At 43.1% G+C, this 20,116-nt stretch overlaps 2 protein-coding genes across 2 annotated transcripts; both read left to right on the top strand.

The window, feature by feature from the left end:
• The first annotated feature begins 3,345 nt into the window (after positions 1-3,345).
• psmd8 (proteasome 26S subunit, non-ATPase 8) lies at positions 3,346-7,298 on the top strand. The gene is made up of 7 exons (XM_030765940.1): positions 3,346-3,468; positions 4,262-4,334; positions 4,444-4,546; positions 4,672-4,837; positions 6,217-6,317; positions 6,474-6,585; positions 6,856-7,298. The coding sequence occupies exons 1-7, from the start codon at positions 3,358-3,360 to the stop codon at positions 6,991-6,993; spliced, it is 804 nt and encodes a 267-aa protein (XP_030621800.1). The 5' UTR covers positions 3,346-3,357; the 3' UTR covers positions 6,994-7,298.
• Positions 7,299-8,820: 1,522 nt separating this feature from the next.
• spred3 (sprouty related EVH1 domain containing 3) lies at positions 8,821-18,130 on the top strand. Its single transcript, XM_030765218.1, has 8 exons — positions 8,821-8,838; positions 10,415-10,489; positions 15,279-15,485; positions 15,696-15,883; positions 16,159-16,171; positions 16,332-16,393; positions 16,667-16,841; positions 17,153-18,130. Exons 1-8 carry the CDS (start codon positions 8,821-8,823, stop codon positions 18,128-18,130), a joined length of 1,716 nt encoding a protein of 571 aa, XP_030621078.1.
• Positions 18,131-20,116: the final 1,986 nt, after the last annotated feature.

Raw genomic sequence — 20,116 nt, 5'->3', positions numbered from 1 at the left:
GCTACATCATTTTATTGGTTAGAGGAAGCCCTGTGCAGCACTATTCTAACTAGAGATGTGATATGAGAGAGAAAGACTACACACTGTTCACACAGTAGACTCTGTGATTTAGCTCAAACCTCACTTGTGAATAACAAGGTGCTTTCATCTTTGCCAATGGAGCTACAGATACATATTTTTATACATATCTATATCTATATAACCAGACAAATAACTGAATGTGAAGTGTTGAGAAACATTCAAAATGATCAGTTTACGGACAGGTCTGAGGTTCTCCAGGCTGCTGTTGTCCTGAGAAAACTGCTCACTGTAACTGAACTCTGTGCAGGAATCATGGCAGAGACATTCTTGTGCATGTCATCCCCCCCCAAAAAAAAAATTAAAAAAAAATTTGTAGAATATACTTCATGTGAACTATCTCCTCTCTATTTCGTGCGTGTTAAAAGATTTTTTTTGTTTATTTGTACTTAATGAGCAGTATACTCATATGAACTGTTGTCACACGATGGAAGTCACATAAAATTACATGAATGCTGAAGAAAATAAGAAACGTAAGAAAATTTTAAGGACTACTGTACACAGCTTCACCCACTGCTTAAAAATAATCATTGTTATTATGCTCAATAAAACTGTGCTGACATTGACACTATAGTCATTGCTGCATTTTTTTCTTTTTGTTTTGATTTGTTAGCTATCTATCTATCTATCTATCTATCTATCTATCTATCTATCTATCTATCTATCTATCATACTCTCATAATGCTTAGTTATTGGATCTGTGGAGAGGTTGGGGCATAACTGAACAAACTAGAGAAAAATGTCCTTATTTCAGCTCTGTCAAAACATTTGAAGAAGAAAAACACCTTTGAAAGATTTAAGCTTTCATAATGTCACATAAACTCTGGGCATGCACAGACACTCACACACACAGATGCTCACACACAAACACAAAGGCCAATTCTTAAGCTCACATATGCTTTGCAGTTGGTCTCTCAGTGACACACCACATAAACAGTGAGTCACAGGACTCCAAGCCAAAACCCCATACCAACATTTTCCATTTTCCAGAGCAATCTTTCTCCCACTCTCTCACCGACTCTCAAACACAGCCACTTTTTAAAAGCACATTACCCCTTTTCACCTCTTACATAACCTCTTTGTATGTTTTATTCTCGTACTCCATACTCTGTCACACACTGCCTGGAAGAACAAAGGTTCCAAATGTTTACCTCACTTTGTGTATTTGTGTGTTGTTTTCATGTTCATGTGTGCTTGTGCTTGAGTGTGTGTGTGTAGCACCAAAAGTTTGTGCAGGGAGGAGTGGTCTCTCCTCGACTCCCTCTTCCACTCCTCCATGGAAAGAAACACAAATGAGAAACAGAGGCAAACCACCCGTTCCTCCACACACATTGGTTTACAGTGTGACTCACACGCTAAGAATGCGGTGGGCTGGGCTGGAAGAGTTATTAATATCTCTTTTCCTAGGGTCCGCTAAGTTTCCCTCAGCCAACGCTAGGCCTTGAAACACTGTATCTTTGTAAAAGATATTAACAAGATCCCCCTATTTGGAATTTTCTCCAGGACAACAGTTAAGACCTTCAGGTCTGTGTGTACTTGTGTGTGAGTGTTACATATATGTGTGAGTAAGAGAAGGAGGAGGAGGGAGAGAGAGAGAGAGAGAGAGAGAGAGAGAGAGAGAGAGGATGGAAAAGTGACAGTGTATGGACATATAAGAGTACTCTCATAAATATGTTGTAAAAAGACGGAAAATCATGAACACAAATGACAATAAGGAGCTAAATTATAGTTGGTGCCACATATGTAATGGATTTTGGGGAAAAAAGGTTCAAAATCCTCAGCTATAAAATCCTGCAGTTCTCCTTCACAAACCGACATTTTGCTCCAGATGGATTTTAGTTTAAGTTGGAAAACAAAAAAAAATTAAACTTTGACTGTGTTTCCAAATCATGGAATTACAATACGCTTTCACAACAACATAACTGAATCCTCCAAGGGAAAGTTGAACTCGTACGTTCTTAGGATTTCTTGTGAGCATCAGACATTGTAAATATTGTCAAATATTGAGCTTACTTTGGATATGGACCCAGTTTTTGCTGAGGAGAACTGTTGTAAAATAGAGGAACTGACTACGTGGCAAACTACGTCGGTCTGTATGCTAACAGTTGGAACAGGAAATATGCACATTAAAAACACAGGACATGACCACCGCCTGCAAAGCGGGATACCCTCACACAAAACCCAGCTGAACAGGGGTCTCCACATACGTCACTGTGCCTACGTGGGGAATTCCTCAAAAAGACGCCCCGCAAACTCTCCACTGACCCATCAGAAGTTAATATCGTGCGACGGAATTGCACCCTCTGGTGGAAGAGATTAGACATTTATTCGTGTGAGGAACTCATATGGATAAACAGTTGTCTAGTCTCTCAACATCCTTTTTTTAAGTTCCTTGGCAATCTTGAAAGGAGCACTTCTGAAATAAATATATAGGCTCTGTTATGAATGCGACCTAGTTTGCAACATTACTGGTAATGTGAGTAGGGTGGTTACTGTAAACATTTCGTAGACATTCTTGTAAAATTTTTAGATAACATGTCAACAAGTGAAGCGGACTCATCATTCCAGCCTTTTATTTGGGATCCGCACCCCTGAGTGTAACATTCAGACACTATGACTCTAGATCATGTGTTTTAGGCGGCGCTTACCCTAGTGGGTTATGGGGAAGAGATCGCCTATCCTTAACAGGGAGGTTATAGGTGACCTGAGGTTTCGTAATAACTTTTATAATACTCACACAGCTGCAGGACTGTTAACTCAGTCTAACTCAGGCATCGAACTTTCCTTCCGGAGACTTTACCACTTCTGCCGCAACAAGTCCTACTTTTTTCCCTACTTCCACAAGATGGCGACGTCATTGATTTGCTGCGAATATTTGGTCGTTATGGAAACTCAGATTCCCGACATCCTGTTATAACGAAGAAAACATTTTTTCAGTGCGTCGATTGCGTGTGAATTCGGTAAATGAAAAAGCTCTTCATGTTATAAATCGTAGATCTATTGACACCAGTCATTATATAACAATATTCAGACACGTAACCTGACTAGAAGGATAAAGAAAGAATAAAATAAGATTTAAAAGATTTGATGTGCCTGTGTGTTTGTGACAGAAACAGCGTAATTTCTATAATGTTAGCCCTCCGTTCTTTTTTATTTTTCTTTTCTTTTGTCATCACTCGTCACCATTGCAGTCAAGATTGGTTACCATAGCATCAAAACTTTACGACAACGGATAGCCGTATTCTAGCCGACCGGTGTCGTACGTTTTGCAGAATCACCATGGCGTCTGTATTGAAAGAGACTGCTGGGCTGTATGAAACATTGAAAACTGAGTGGAATAAGAAAAATCCAAATTTGAACAAATGCGGGGAGATTTTGAGTAAACTAAAGGTGAGAAACAATACATATTCTGCTTGTGTTGCCCTAAACAGCAGCTAAACATTTTAGAATTCTATTCGTCAGTGTCATGTTAGTTAGCTCACCAACTTAGCACTGCTAGCGTTAACTAGCTTCCTCTCTAAGCTTATCGTGAAGGCTAACAGTTATTGCTAGCCATGCTATGTTAACGAGGATTTCATTCTTTTAAATATCTTAAATGGCAGTTATAAGTGCACAGACCATTTGGCGAACGAGCGCAGGTATATCTATATATCTGATTTTTGGTTGTCAACCACAGTATTGTAATGCAGGTTTGTTTTAAAATGGTGTCTTTAAAGTCAGCTGTGTAGGATACCTGGATACTGTAGCCAACTCATTCTGATTGACAGTGGGGGTGAACTTCAGGTCTAATGTTGAACAGCCTTTCACCATCGTTACAGTCGTGATTTATTCAGTAATTTGCCTAATGTAAGCCCATCGGCAGCTGCTAATATTTGGGAAAAATCTTATTGTAAAATCTTCAGCCAACCGGCTCAAATACCTTTCAGATCGGTGTTTTCCGTATTCATCCGTAAGAACCCCGTTAAGTTAGATGTTGTTAAGTTGTCAACATAACAGACTGAAGCAAGCCTTTATGTGTAGCGCAAAGCGTGTACCGCAACGATTTTCAGCCTTTTGCATTAAGGTTTTATGACTGTCGTTTCCCCATAATACAAAAAATTAGAATGTTTTTCTGATGAAATATTGTCATATTCAAAACAAAAATACTCATTGTCTGGATATCTGTGTTGAAATGTATTCACAGATCTCTCTGTTGGAGCTGAATTTCTTACCAACATCCGGGACCAAACTAACTCAACAGCAGCTTATCCTGGCCAGTGAGTGTTTAGTATAAAAAGAGATGACCACATCTGTTTACTCTCTCTGTCAGGTTTTTTTTTTTTTAAATGGACGTCCCAAGAGCCTGTTCCATTCTGTCTGTTGCAGGAGATGTCCTTGAGATTGGAGCTTTGTGGAGCATCCTGAAGAAAGACATCCCGTCATTTGAGCGATACATGGCCCAGCTGAAATGCTATTATTTCGATTACAAGTAATGCTGATTCCTTGCTCTGTAGTTCTTACTCACATTCGCAGATTTTATACACGTTACAGTTTAGAAATGTATTTCAACTTGTAGTGTTTTGGTTTGTTTTTTTGTCTCTCCATGTCATGTAGGGACCAGTTGCCCGAGTCAGTCTACATGCACCAGCTGCTGGGTCTGAACCTTCTTTTCCTGCTCTCCCAGAACAGAGTGTCTGAGTTTCACACAGAGCTGGAGCGGCTCAGTCCTAAGGATATTCAAACCAATGTCTATATCAGACACCCAGTTTCATTAGAGCAGGTGAGTGGAGCTTTAATGGGAATTGTTTGTGTATTGACTTGAGATGTCCTGTTCTCTGACACAGGCATCATAGTTTTGTATACCCGTCATGTCATTCAGCAATGGAAAGAACAGAACCAAGTGCAATTATTTACAGCTTTGTGTGGAGGTCAGGGTTTCCATTTTGAATAGGAAAATAGGAAAAAAGAAAGACATTATGGATATTGTTCAGAGGCACCCTGTGAGGCAGGTAGGGCTAGGAATTGTATTTAGTTTCTGTGTGGAGCCAATGCTCAGTTGCCGTCATTTTAGCTCAAAATTTATTCAGGTAGGAGTTTTACACTCCCTCTCCATATTTTCATGTCTACATTCAGTTCACTATCAATTTGGACCATACTGTTGATCTAGTCTGTTTTTGATAGATAGCTATGTACATCAAGCTAAAATAACACTTAAACAGTTATGAACTTTAACAGGGACACAGAATGTAGTGAGAACTTCTGTGGATCAAGAAATAAACCTCAAGAAGTTCCTACGAGTTATTTGGAAAAATTATGGAGAGAGGAAAAAGAAACCCAACAACACAACTTAATGCTCAAAGAAGTACAGATGTATGAGCATATGATTGCCACAAAAAGTAGCAAGACCTCAGATATGTTCCATCACTTTCGTCAGAAGTGGGCAGTGCAGCATAGAGAATCAATTGAAGTGCTGACACTTCCCACAGAGCTCCTACCAAGGAAACCTCAGGGACAGAGCAGGTCACAGTAGCCTCATCGCTTTCCAGAAGTGTGCCTCATGACAGGAAACACTGGCTGTGGAGAGAAACCAGTGACGCTGTGACAGGAGATGTGATGACATGTTTAAATCAGTTTCTGTAGCATTGCATCACTGTATCTGTTGCATGTGTTCAGTTGGTCATTTGAACTCAAGATAACAAAAACTAAAAACATTCAGAGATCTTCTCTATTGCATATGAGTCAACTGTCAATATTGAGTATTGTTTTATTTAGGTCACCGTTCAAGGCATGGAGAAACCCAGTCAGTTCATGTGATGGAGTATTTTTGTACATGTTAAACACTAGTCTTTCACCATTACAGTTTTCTTTGTCACATGCTGTTCTTTTACAAAGGGATGTCAGATGTTCTCCATTTAAGGAAGACGACCCAGTTGGTACAAATACTCCTGAATTTCTCTGTAGAAAAAATGCCAGATTCTACCATTTGTACTGACTCTTTAATGCTGGATAGACCAATCTCAAGATAAGCTTAGACACCCAGCATCAAGTTTGGTTTGTGTGAATGTGTATCAACTGCATGTAGTCCATTATAGGTGTAATTTGAGAGTACAGTGGAAAACATGATTTATTCATCTGTTTATTTTTTCTGATCCGTTTCAGTATTTGATGGAAGGCAGTTACAACAAGGTGTTCCTGGCCAAAGGGAATATCCCTGCAGAAAGCTATACATATTTCATAGACATACTGCTGGACACCATCCGGTAAGACTGGGTTCTTTGGTCTGTCTCTATAACACAGAGGTCACTGCAGTGACTCAGTAAGTCCACAATTAAACTGCTGGAGGACTCAGTCTTCATTAGTTCACCTTCATGTAGTTCTCATGGACTTTGATTGGTCTTTGGCTTTTCCCTGTACAGTGATGAGATTGCGGGCTGCATAGAGAAGGCCTACGAGCAGATCCAGTTTAACGAGGCCACACGTGTTCTTTTCTTCTCCTCTCCCAAGAAGATGACGGAGTATGCAAAAAAGGTTGGTTTATTGTTTGCTGATAAACAGAAAAGAAAGATGAATTAATTTATTCTCTATGCATTCTTTTTTTTAATTGATGAGATGTGGCAAAGAGCTTAGTCTTGGTTGTTTTCATCAGCCACTCAGATAATATTAACTATGGGCTTGGCACCTGGTTAATTCTTTCTAAAAATAAGAGAGCTGTGTGGTAACTGTTGTGAGTAGCTTTTGTGAGTGTCATGGGTGGCAGGGTGACCTTTTTAACTTTTGATGTGACTTTGTCTTCTTCAGAGAGGCTGGACTCAAAGCCCTGATGGCTACTATTCATTCAGCACCCAGCAGCAGAGGACAGAGGAAGTGACCATCCCCTCCACAGAGCTGGCCCAGCAAGTCATCGAGTACGCACGACAGCTAGAGATGATCGTCTAAGAACACACACACACACACACACACTTATGTATGTATACATATGTATGGATACATATATATGTGTATGTGTGAGGTCATGTATGTAGTTTTAGTAGGATTTTACATACATACATATATATATAAAATCATACTAAACTTGCATATATGACATTTATACTAAAACTACATACATACATCTGTACTGTTCCACAGACAGAGAATGGTCTTCAAATGTTTGAACTCCCTCACCCTTTTGTCAATACTTGTGCCTCTCTGACTGACTGCCAGGGGGCATTTGTTCGTCTGTATCTGTATTTTTTGGGATATCAGAATAAAGATTTTTTTTTGCTTTGCCGTAGTGCAGTCTTCTCTGTGATTCATAAATTTCTAAAATCAAAGGTGGTGTGACATTTAGGAGTTTGTAAAGTCATATTATCTCGTCTCATTTTACACTGTACTCGCTGAGCTACAGAGTGGTGGTCAAAGAGTGACTAGGGTCTAAGAGTGCTTTAAACCTAGATGGATTTAGGTGGACATAAACATTATCAGAGGCCAAAAGCCCACCATGCTGACTTGTTGCTTGTGGAGTGCTCACAGAATTATTATGCTCCTTTCCAATGCCCTTGCCTTGTATCCTAGCAACAGACAGATTTGCTGTGAAAGTTGTTTTTTTTTTTGGTAGGAGGTTTATAATTGGTAATTTGACCCCCCTCCCCCCCCTCCCGGAATTGGTAACTCCAATTGATTTGAACAGTGCTACTGTTTATTTCTGTAACAGTGACAGAACAAAACTTCTGGGAACTCTGATCTGGTAGTTGTTTTTAAAACTATTCTTATAAAACTTTACAATGTTCTTGTATTGCATGTCTGTCAAATCTTAAAAACAAGTACAACTTCAGTCAAGGATATGCAAACTCGTGACATTTATTCATATACATTAGAGTTTGTATGTATATGATTAATTTTCATGAGAATTTGCGTAATACAGCTTCACACTCATGTTAGTCATCTCCCTCAAGCCTTGCTCTAAGTGCGAGAGATACTGCTAGGCTTGCTGTGGTGGCCCATGGTGGTTCACACAGGTAGTTCCGTCGCACATTCAGCCTAAGGGACAGGAGGAGTAAACTGAAGCAGGAGTAAAGGTGCTACTGGCCTAAAGCACATTCTCTCAAAGCAAAGAAAAACTTTAATTACAACTCACAGCTTCTATATTCATCAGCTTTCGTACTAATGAAGAAATGGATAAGTATGTGCCACTGGTACACGCTTGTGACAAAACCAAGAGGCAAGAAACATCACAACGGTGATTGAGAAGAAATGTGTGAAGAGAGATGCATGTGACTCACCATCTACTGACATTGACTGGCAGCACATTTTTTTCTTGGTGTTGGCAAAGTACTCTTTTTGGGCACTGCTGTTGGATGGTGAAGGGATGCCAGCGACCCTCAGGGCGTTTTGGATGTTCAGGAGGTGGCTGCAGTTCCGCTTCTTTCACCTCCTCTGCTTTCCCTTCTGTTGTATCATTTTTTGTATTTGAGGTTTTGTATTTGAGGCCTTGGGCACAGTGTTTTCTCTTAGCCTTAAATGGTATGGTTGGTTTAGTTAGTGGATCCTGTGTGGCCAAAGTTTCTCGCATGGCTGGGACCGGGTTTTCAGAGCTCAGCTTTGCTGTTGTGGTGTTAACTATCCGAGAACTGAAAAACTTTGCAGTAGATATGCTTGTCTTTTGTAGGATTCCATTTTGTTCCTGTGATTCCTGGGGTGATAATGCAACATGCATCCCACATGGTGAGGAAGCTATAGAATCTGATGAAAAAAATTTTGGAACTTCAAATGGACAATTTGGGAATGGCTCAGTTTCTGAAGGTAGGTCACAGAAGTAGCTCTTACTCCCACTTTGCATTGTTCTCATCTTGCAGTTTGTAAAATCACCATTGGTTATATCTGCTGAAGGGAAGGCATTCTTTGTGGTGTGCTCCTGCGCTTCCGCTCTGGCCTCTTCTTGCAAGTTTCTGTCTTCCGTCAGGCTCTCCTTCTCTAGAGGAGAGCCTGGACCAACTTGCTGCTTCACCTCCTCTTTTGGATTGTGCTGTTTCACTCTTGCTGTTAAGAAACAATGACTAGCTGAGTGAAGATGGCTCCGACACAGGTTACTGCTAGGTGGTATGTAGGTGTTGGTTGCGTTGCTTGCCAAGGGTATGGCTGGAGTGTCTGGTACATCTGCTTGGCCTTGACATTGTAGAATTCTCTCTGTGGGCACTGACATTGTGGGTCTTGGAGGAGTGAATGTTTCTTTAGTTGTCTTTGTATACTGGGCATCAGAACATCCTGAATTAGGACTGGGTGTTGATTCTGCAACTGGTTTTGTTTCTTTGGTAAATCCTTCGTTATCAGTGCTTGAGACTGTAGCTGGATCTAGAGGATTGGTGTGTTTTGACACTGATCTTGACATTTTCAGCCTCTTAGCCAACTTTGTTTTCCTTTCTCGGCGTGTGGAGTTCACCTTCGTTGTGGTCCCTTTGACTGCCTCTTCATACGAGACCCCGTTCAGAGCTCTCTTCACAGCTGCCTGCATTTCTGCAGTAGAAGGCTCAGAAAGAGTCTCTTTCTTCATGACGTACTCAATCCTGAGTAGATACCAGTTGGATAAATTGTTAGACATATGTAGAATAATCTTCACAAAGTCAGACTGACACACTTGGAGACAGTATTGGATGGTCTGTTTTTCCATAATCACATGGTCAAAGCAAGTTTAATATAACAAAAATATATAAAATTCTAATGTCTATTACCACAGTGCACGTTCATGTGTTCTGAGGAGAATATTTTGTACAGATGAGAGATGACATTGAGGATCATCAGGAAGGATAAAGAAGTAGTAGATAATTAAATAGACAGAACATGACCCACCTTGATTTAATCTGAGCTAGGAGGTTGAGTGGTAGTGATGGTGGATCAGTTTTCTCTGTTCTTCTTGGTGAGTTCTGACTTGGGGGTACTTTCACATTTTGCTGAGGTGACGTTTTCTGTGGTAGTTTAAAAGTGGATGGTGTTTTAGGAGATTCTTTCAATCTAGGGTCACCCAGGACATGGGAAAAAGTGCCAACATTGCCTGGAGAAGTTTCTGTTACTTTTGGCTCTTCTTTGGTGTGTCTCTGTGCTGACAATGGGGGCTTTTCTTGTGGAGGAATCTGGGTTATTAGGGGCGTCCTGATTTGACACTGAGCGAAGAGGGGGGGGGCAGTTGGACGAGGAGGAACAGGATCAGGACAGAAGGGTTTAGGCAGTAAACCTGTTATAGCAGGAGGCTGTGGTTGCACAGGTAGAGCTGTGAAAAAGTGGGGAGGATTGGGGTTTTGGAACAAGGGTGGCTGTTCTTCACTTCTTTCTTGGGACTGCCCCAGGGTGTGGCCTGAAGGAGTCTTGGGTTGCCCTCGTGCAGGGATACTGTGGCTGTTGTAAGGAGGTGGAGCTACCTGTGGAAGCAGTGGACTCTCTACATCTGCAGCTGGAGGGGGTATGGCTGGCTCAAAAGCCCAGAGCGAAGCCTGGTCTCTGCTCAGTGAGAAGTCTGGGATACGACTGAAGTCACCAGGGGCTACTGAGTTAAAACTGAATGATGGGGCTTGCACTGCAGCCTTGGCCCATGTGCTGCTGCTGAAGTCAGTGTCTACTCTTTTATTTTCTGACCTCTGTCTTACCCACCCTGTGTCATCCTTGTTAGGTGAATCCTTGCTCTGCCGCTCCTGGTCAGAGTGATTATTTCCCATTCTCGTTCACTCTTGTAATCTGTAATGTAAACAAGTGAAAACATGGTTTTTCGTTGTTGTAACTTTAGCAAACATCTTGTGTTTTCGATGTCACGACATTGTACCATTTCCTCCAAAATATTACTCAGATGTTGTCTTTTACCTACCCTAAAATGTTTAGTTAGCAAAAGATCGAGATATGTGGGTTGAAGGGAAGCGGACATCTCTCTTTTTAATTGGATCTACTTAATGGAGTTTCACTACCATCTGTGACCATGTGATGTCAGGGGGTGTAAGTTTGAGTTGAACTGGCCAATCGTTCACATCACTCCTCTGTTCTCAGCTTCTCTCCAGATCGTGCACTTTGATTAGATTTGAGGATCCATGACTCTCTTAGCCCATTTATTTCCTGGCTATTGACTGTGTCTAGACTTGCAGTAATATTGTCTGGAATTCTCGTGTAACAGATATGTATCTGCAAAGAATATCTTTAATGGTCCAGGAATTACCCAAGTAGCAACAGTCTGAAATTTTTATGGTATACTCGCTAACACTCGGAAGTCTAACCACAGCACCTGTCTACCTGTTATTTGTTGGTAGTGGTGTCGGAAGAGAAATTTAATTTAGGCTACTTATATACGCAGGACTGTCTTAACCTGAATGCGACAGAGTATGAATACATACTATAGAGCTAACTCTTCATAAATAACATTTGCTTGTTAAACTTCTGACTAGATTACGATTTGTCCAGACATATCAGCGGGTGTGGGCGTTATGTGAATAAGTCGAAAGTTGAGAAAGTACACAACGTAAAAAACAACTCAGCACGGTTACATTAGCTCATTTCATTGTTAAAATCGGCAAGCTATGCTGGTGACGACAAGCATTCATCTAACTCACATGTCAGTCTTGCTGGCGAAGGAGCGATTCAAAGTTTAAAATGGCTAAGGTTGACTATTTAAGGTTGAGAATTTCAGTGTCATTGAAACAGAAATCTTGAATTGCCTAACGAAAATGACCACCATTGTTTTTTTCATGCATTCGACTGCTGTAAGTCTCGATCAAAAGAAACTGAATTATTGAATTATGAAACTGTTATGAATTGTAGCTTGAGAAGCCGATGAGATAACTATGTTTTTGGTTTGTTTTTTAACAAAATTTTCTTTTAACTGTGTAACATGCTGTTACCTCGCAGGACACTGCGCACACTTTCACCCCACGATTAAGGTTTTGTTCGTTCTTCCTGGTCCTCTTGCTTTGAGCCTAATGTAAGCACGATTACAAAGCTACAAGTATGATGCAGAACCACTGCTGAGAGAACATTTGAATGTAAATACGAATATTTTCAGTTGCTAAGCTCGTGCTTGTACTTCTACGCTTGGACATACCTCCCGCCTTACTCTTCTATTGTAAAATGTTAATAGACCGTACTGTTGAAATGTGGAAATCAACATGGAATATTCTGGTTGTGGATAATAGAATTATATTATCATGTTTCTTTTCAAGGTCCTTAGAATGAAGACAACCCATCTGAACTTGAATCCGTTATTTATCAATGGTTCGTCTCGGCTCGCGGCTGACGTGAATGGGAGTTTTAGATGAATGGACACAAGCCGATGGAAACTAAATTCTATCATGGCTCCGCCAACCCTGCGTGGTCTAGAAAGATGAACGAGTAGCATCCGTGAGAGCTGTCCGAGGTACTGAAATAGTTTTTCTCCCCTTGTCCTTATTTAAATGTTTTACGGTAGTTTCTATAAACACCGGTTACTTTAATTCTCGTTTATTAAACAACAATTAGCCTATATGCAAATTGTCTGTTGTATCTAAAAGTTTGGCTGGCATTTTCCACAGTACAAAAGTGCTTCATAGCTGTATGTAGCGCCTGAAGACGATACATCGGCAATGCAATGATTCACGCAATAGATCAATTTACTCGCTTACTCGTTTGTATTTTCAAGAGTAATATGCTATCTTTGCGCACTGAAGCAAGAACGGTATACTGTTTAGTGTTGTGAATCCTCTTTGCCCGAACAGCCGTGCGTCCATTAGCCACAGTGAACGTTTGATTCAATTTACGCTTTATACCTACCCGTTAACGGTAGTGTCGTGAAGAATCTTACCCAACACGACTCATATGGCGTGACAGCCCCTAACCCTGTGTTTTCCGTATGTGTGCCAACTGGTTTAACGATAGTTAGTCAGAGGGGAACGCGGCAGGTAGAGTGTGAGGAAAAGAAATAGGGAGGGAGTGATTGTGAGAGAGAGTGAGGGAGGGAGAGAGGGAGGGAGGATGCTGCCGCTGCTGCCAGCGGAAAATGGCTGCTGCAACCTCGAGCCCATCCTGATACACCAAAACGACATAAAGGTGGAGAAAGAAAAGATAAGAAAATGAGAACAGCGAACACGATTGGGGAGAGGGTGTGAAAGAGAGGGAGAGAGCGTGTGTGTGCGTGTGAGTGTGTGCGTGTGTGTATGTGTGTGTGTGACTGAGCGCGCGCGCGTGTGTTCTGTGAGAGGGGAAATAAAAAAGACAGGAGACCGGGGGGCAGCCAGCTCGAAGCGGCGGGCAACACCGAGCCATGGAGGGCGAGTAAGTCTTTACATTTTTATTTGACAAACATTCAAAGAAAATAAACCGAGAACCTGTGAAACAGATTGATTTGAATCACCGCTGACAGACTGTATGGCAGTCATACGACCACCGAATGCGATCACAATTGATCTAGTGAGGAATAAACAGTATTACGTAGTCTTCTAGCTATCAACAGTATACACCCAGTTTTCCATAGATCCATTGAAATAATACTTGACGAATGCGTACAAACCATTCGTCTACATAGGAACTACAGTGTAAAACCTTGCACAAGAGATGTTCAATGCCGTATCAAAGACAAATAGGATTGTAGTTTTGGTTATTTCATGCCGAATACGCATTAAGAAATAACACATGATAGTCCTGGAGATGTATGGAGGCTCCATCTAAGCATTAAATATGTCAGTGAATCTGTAAAAATGTGTTGAGGAAATGGACAAAATATGGCGAGTTTTCGGCCAACATCACGTTACGGACCACATTCACAGTGATGTGTAAGAGGAGGAAAGAAATGGGTGATCGTGCTGTGATTTTTATCAACGCGTCTCGGGTTTCATTATGATTTTTAAAGCCAAACTTTATGAATGAAATGTGATTTTTCTCTCTCACCCTCTTCCTCAACCCCCTCCTCTCTTTGCTTTTCTGTCGCCCCCTCCCCCCAACTCTAGCTTCCTCCATCCATCCTTGCACCCACTCATCTCTCTTCTTTCCACACGATTGTAGTTTTTTGCTGTCATGTAGGATATCAGTTCGAATCGACATGAATTTATTGTATTTCATTCATAAAATAAGGGATGTCAGTGTGCGCGAGCGAGTGCGTGCGTGCGTGCGTGTGTGTGCAGAACAGACGATAGGTGGAGAGGAGAACGCAGTGTCTTACAATAATTGCTAACCTACAGGGTTGGACGGCTCTTTTAATAATAAAAACATGCGTTGTAATTTGCATGTGGCTTACTATGTGTTGTCAGTTAAGTCTGTTCGTTCTGTAATGCCAGTAAAACGCGTTTAAGGTTTGCTGTCTTGATTTCTGGTAAGCTAGACCGGGCCTCGTATGGCGAATGGGCGCGTTCATTGATATATCTCTGTGAGAAATACTCTCGCTCCATCTTTCACCCTCTCGGTCATTCGCTCTTCACCAGAGGCGATCTCAGTCTATCTCTACGATTTTTCTTTCACTGCCATTGCTTTCATCCTGTAGCAGTTTATGTAGACAGTGACCAGGCGTCTTTACTCCATTATGGTGTCAGTTTTATGAATCTCAGTAACTTGATTCAGTCGATGTGTTCGTATTTTACATCAAACGGGTAATATTTGTAAATGAGCAGTGGCTCCCAATGAGTTTAGTCCTTGTACTAAAAGCGAGATGTACCTCGTGCACGTGACCATCCATTAAAAAAATCACACTGCTTCCTGTCAATGACCGAAACGTGCCTAACGGGTTTTGTTTTCATGAGAACGTAATGAGAGAATTAACGTGAATGCTTATATTTTTATAAATTATTATAAAGCATACGAATCTCCATTATAAAGAGGCGCTTTTTATATTAAAAAGAAAGGGGCATACTCTACTCCGTGGTGTCATCTATCTTGTGTCAATAAAGCAATCATAATCTTCCCACAGCCACGTGTCACCATTTTGATGCAGTAGGCCTGCATAAGAAACACTCTGAAAACTTAACAGGTTAGGGCGAGGGCTTCTCCATGTCACACTCTTTTAATCTTTGCAACACTGTACATTATATCTCAATAAGAAAAAGTAAATAAATATATTTTTAAAAAATCTATTCATTGACTTTTCTCTGAATCTTTTCCCTGTTGGAGGTTTTTCTATATTATGTGTGTTATGTTACTGAAAATGTGGAATATAAGGGTGATGGCCTATCTTTTTTGTAAAGGTGTACAATTGTGTGTGTGAGAGAGAGAGTGAGAGAGTGTGCATGTATATCTGTGTCTGTTTTCAGGCTCAGCTAACCTCACTCACTCCTCTCACTTCCCCTAACAGTGTGCGTGTTCGTGCAGTGGTGATGACACGTGACGACTCTAGTGGCGGTTGGGTGCCCCTCGGAGGTGGCGGCCTCAGTCACGTGATCATCGGTAAGGGGCGGAGTCCCGAAGGCCAGGGTCGGAGAGAGTACGTCATACGTGGAGAGCGGCTGCGCGATCGAGCAGTGAGTGTGTGCGTGTGTGTTAATGCACTGTTATTGGCTGATTCGTTGGTGCCTCCTCTTTTATCCACCTGAGGAACCTGTACCTCTCACTTCGTCTTTGGGTCGACTTCTAAGTATTTTGGGGAGGCGTTGCACTCCAACTTTGTGGCTAGTGATGTGACCACCACTTTGTGTGCGTGTGTGCGTGTGCGTGTGCGTGTGTGTGTATAGCCCGTGCTGGAATGTGCCATCCAGAAAGGTCTGGTCTACAATAAGGTGAACCCCATCTTCCATCACTGGCGTGTGGAGGAAAGGAAGTTTGGTCTGACTTTCCAGAGTCCAGCCGATGCCATCTCTTTTGAGAGAGGGCTCCAAAGTGTCCTTGACAAGCTGGAGAGAGGTAAGAAAGAACACTCCAGGTCTAGTGGTGTGTGATATGTGAAAAGATCAAAAAGGTGTTATTCTCTGAACCATCTATGATCAGTATGGTCAAATACAGAGTAACACATCACATATCAAATTAGGTCATTACACTTACATTGACTAGCACGTTTACAAAAGAGCAAACCGTAAGTGAAGACCAGTTTGAGAGAGACAGGTTAGGCCTTATGAAAGCTGCTCTGGTTTAGTCTCACTCATAGTATTGACTCCTCCCTCTTTTTACCTGTGATGTTTTGAACTTGTGCACTTGCAGATTTCACTGGCCTGTAACTGTTCTGATAGCGTTGCTGAGGTTACATGGTTCTGATGTGGTCTTGTCCCATACCTCTGTTCCTCACCTCATGCTGTGGTAACAGCAGACATACTGCTACTAATTTTATCGCAATAAAAGGAGGAATTTAGTCTGTCATTCTTCTCATGTTTCAGGGTCTGATTCACCTTCTTCCTCCACACCAGAAGAGGGCGACACTGAGGATGACGGTCAAGCAGTGAGTGTTTTATTCACCCTTTACTGTCTGGACATCCACTTTAGGAGACGTTCCCTTTTTGAGAGCCACCAAAGAACTATTTGCTTTTACAAACTTTTGTTACAATATTCACCACATCTAAAGGAAAAAAATATTTGGCCAACTGCTCCTGTCCTCATCTGGCCCTAAGCCCACCTGTATTGCTGTTACCCTACTTTGTTCAGTGTGGCACTAAGTTAGTGTTGGTTTGTATTGTCACCAGCTAGTTCTGCTTGTTTGTTTGATGACTTGCAGTCTGTTTCAGTCCCACACAGGCAGTGAGTCGTCCTCCAACAGCAGGAAGGAGATGCTGCCCAAACCCATCACCATAGTGACCAGTGAATCGTCCTCCTCCTGCTTTGTGCGGTCGGCAGCAGAGGATTTTGGGTATGGGATTGGACACCCCATCACCACGCAGACCCCTGCTCAGGTAGAGGTACACCCTCACTCTTTCTGTCAGAGACTGGATTTTATCCAGGGATGTTACCTGATACAGTCAGTGCAGTCACAGTATTCCCATTCCCCGGTTTCCCATTTCTGGGTATTGTGTTATGTCATAGGAAATGATGTGTCAGTAAGCCGTTTCTTCATACTGGAATTTCCAGTAACATCCGTGGTATTACAGGAAGCTGAGGTTGATTTACAGTCCTAGATCTTTCCTGATGTCTCAGTGTGCTGTCTCTCTGCGTATACTTCCTGCTCTCTTTTCCTTAGCCCTTTTTTTTCTCTCCCCACACACAGATCCACATGCGACCCGCGCAGCACCAGCTCTCCCAAGGAACAGCCGTCTTGAATCCCCCAGCGCCCCCACCGCCGCCCCCGGCTCCGCCCACTCCTCCCATAGTGCCCCCCGCCTCCTCACCCCTCTCTCCCCTCTCTCCCACCATCTCACTGCTGGAGGAGGGAGACCTCCGCAGCATTGACCCCTGCAAGGACCTGTGGGGTTCCCGTGGTTACGAGGACTACAGGAGGGCGGCGGCCACGCGGACTAAAGTCGGGGGTCTTACGGGGGGCGTGGTGGTGGGTGGGCAGGACAAGTCGGAGTTGTGCGTAGTGCGTTTCGAGAAGGAGCTGGCTGGGGTGGGCACGGCCGGCTGCGAGGTCACCGTCATGCTGGACGCCAAAGGTTCGGGACAGAGACACTCGTCATCCTCGCCAGGCTGCATGGCCATGCCCAACGCTGTGCCCGGTGCGCCGTCTGCCGGCGGTTCCCCGCAGGAGACAGGCAAAGGGTCGCCTTCCCCCTGCTGCCTCCACACGTCGCTGGCCACGTCCCGCTCACGGACTCGCAAGAGAGGAGGGGGCGGGGACGCTATCTCCCCCGACGACGACAGTCCTTGTCCCCAGGGCTCATCCTCGTGCTCATCGCGCTGTGTGTACTGCCGCTCTGTGTTCAGCGCCTCGGAGAACGGGCGCGGCCGCTGCAGGGACGCACCTGACCCTGCCCTGCACTGCCTGCGCCAGTGGACGTGCGTGTGGTGTGCCGAGAGCCTGCTCTACCACTGCATGTCGGACTCGGAGGGCGAGTTCTGGGAGCCGTGCTCGTGCGAGGACTCGCTGGGGGGGCGGCCGCACCCGCTCTGCTGCGCCCGCTGGATGGCGCTGTTGGCGCTCTCGCTGTTCGTGCCCTGCATGTGCTGCTACCTGCCGCTGCGCGCCTGCCTGCGCTGTGGTGAGAGATGCGGCTGCTGCGGGGGAAAGCACAAGGCTGTGCGGTGAGGCCTGGCTGGGGAGGGCAGGTGGGGGGAGGGAGAGAGAGGAGGGTGGGGGGGGCACAGGCAAAGTCGGAGGGGCCAGAATGTCTGGAGTGTGGAACAGTTGAGGGGGAAAGGGGAAGAACAGCACTCGAGGGACTTTGTTTACAGTCACTTTTTTTCTGTTGTTGTTGTTACTGAAGGAAAAGAACCGTTAGAGCCAGATCTCTCACTCACATCTTCATTACAAACCTCTCCCTTCTCCCCTTTCTCATTCCACCCCCCTCCCCACCACCTCCCTCCACAGCCTTGTGCTGCATTCCATCATTCCCTCTTTCCCTGGACCTTTAACCAATGGTCCAGCGACCAGTGCAGTGGCTATGGGGTAAATTTGCTGCTCACAGGCACATGGGAAGGAAGAGGAACACTGTTACTCCTGCCGCTTCACCAGGTGTCTCCTGATTGGCTGTTTTTGTTTTTTTTTTAGCTTTCTGTGAGATGAGGGTGTGGAACTCTGGGAGGAAAGGAGTGACGGAGGAGTGATGATATGTAAACTTTTTCATTTGTTGGGTTTTTTTTAATTTAGGGAGAAAAAAATGATGTTTATAAGTATGATTATCATCATTTTTACTGGTATATTTTATTTTACTTGAAATATTGACACACCCCTCCTCCCCCTCCTGCAAACTGGAAATGTGGAGGGACATTTTTTGGACATGATTTTGATTTGTGATTATTATTATTTTGTTTATTTATCTGTTTGATGAACACAATCCCCTTTTACCTCTGATTTACTGTTTTACCTCAGTGTCCCAGAGACAGAGAGAGAGCGAGAGAGAGAGAGGGAATAAGACAAAGAGAAGGAAAGCGTAAGTGAAATGGGAAGGTGGTCAGATGTGGGGGTGTGTGTGTGTATAGTGGTCAGGCTTTGTGTGATGTGTTTGGGGTCGTTTTTGTAAAAGTCCTGCAAGAGCACATTGTTAAAGAGGATGTTTATGTGAGCTTGTATAGCATTCAGCATTCAACTGTGTAAGGGAGAGGGTGAGGGTGTGTAGACAACACACACACGCACACATGCATACACATATGCTTGATCACTCACACTCACACATGAAAATCCACTGGTCAAAGGCATGAACAGCATTTTCACCAAAACTGCTTTTACACACACTCACATACAACACACACACACGTACACACTTTTCTATTATCAAGAAAATCGCTATTTAAATAATGTTAAATCCCCAAGTGTCCTATTTACATTTTAAGAAATTGTTGACCAAAAACGTGAAGGACCAGACTATGGTGAGCCTGTCTCCTTACCCGGGTCTAGCCAGGCCTTGAGATAAGACCAATGCACCCCACCAAAACTATAGTGCAATGAAAAATGAATCAGAGGATTATTATTTTTGTAAAAGATAGATTGATGGGGTGAAGACAGGAAAGAGAAATGTAATGGGTAACCTCAAAGGTAAAAGACAGAGAGACAAAGAAAGAAAGAGAAACATAAACCCCAAACAAAGAGCTCTTGTGTAGGACACAAGTCCTTGAATTGTCTTGTGAATACTTAAAACCCTCTCTCTGTTTAACTAGTTTAAAAAAGAAACTTTCTCATTTAATAGGACAGTGAAATTCACAGGTGCTGCACAGAGCTCCTGCATGGTGCAGCCTAGGGGACAAAATCTGGTGAAATTCTGGCATGGCCTGTCTGATTTCACCTCCTGGCTGACACTGTGTATACAAGCCTCAAAGCTGCTATTTAACTCCTCTACCCTCACCCCACCCCAGAGACCGAGAATTGGGAAATAAATGTTTTTAAATGTCATTAATAAAATTAATGGAAATTTTAGAGGATATAAGGGGGTCAACACCCTGAGTGTAACATTAAGTATATCAGTCTGACTGACACCAACACCAACAGGGCATCGCTCACCCTGTCATCCAATCATAGAGAGGAGTGGTAACCGATGCTCCGTACACCGCTGGGTTTAAGTCACCTTATGTCACCTTA

The sequence above is a fragment of the Chanos chanos genome, chromosome 2 (assembly GCF_902362185.1).
Source record: "Chanos chanos chromosome 2, fChaCha1.1, whole genome shotgun sequence".
Lineage (NCBI taxonomy): Eukaryota > Metazoa > Chordata > Actinopteri > Gonorynchiformes > Chanidae > Chanos > Chanos chanos.
This window is presented reverse-complemented; position numbering and strand designations above follow the sequence as displayed.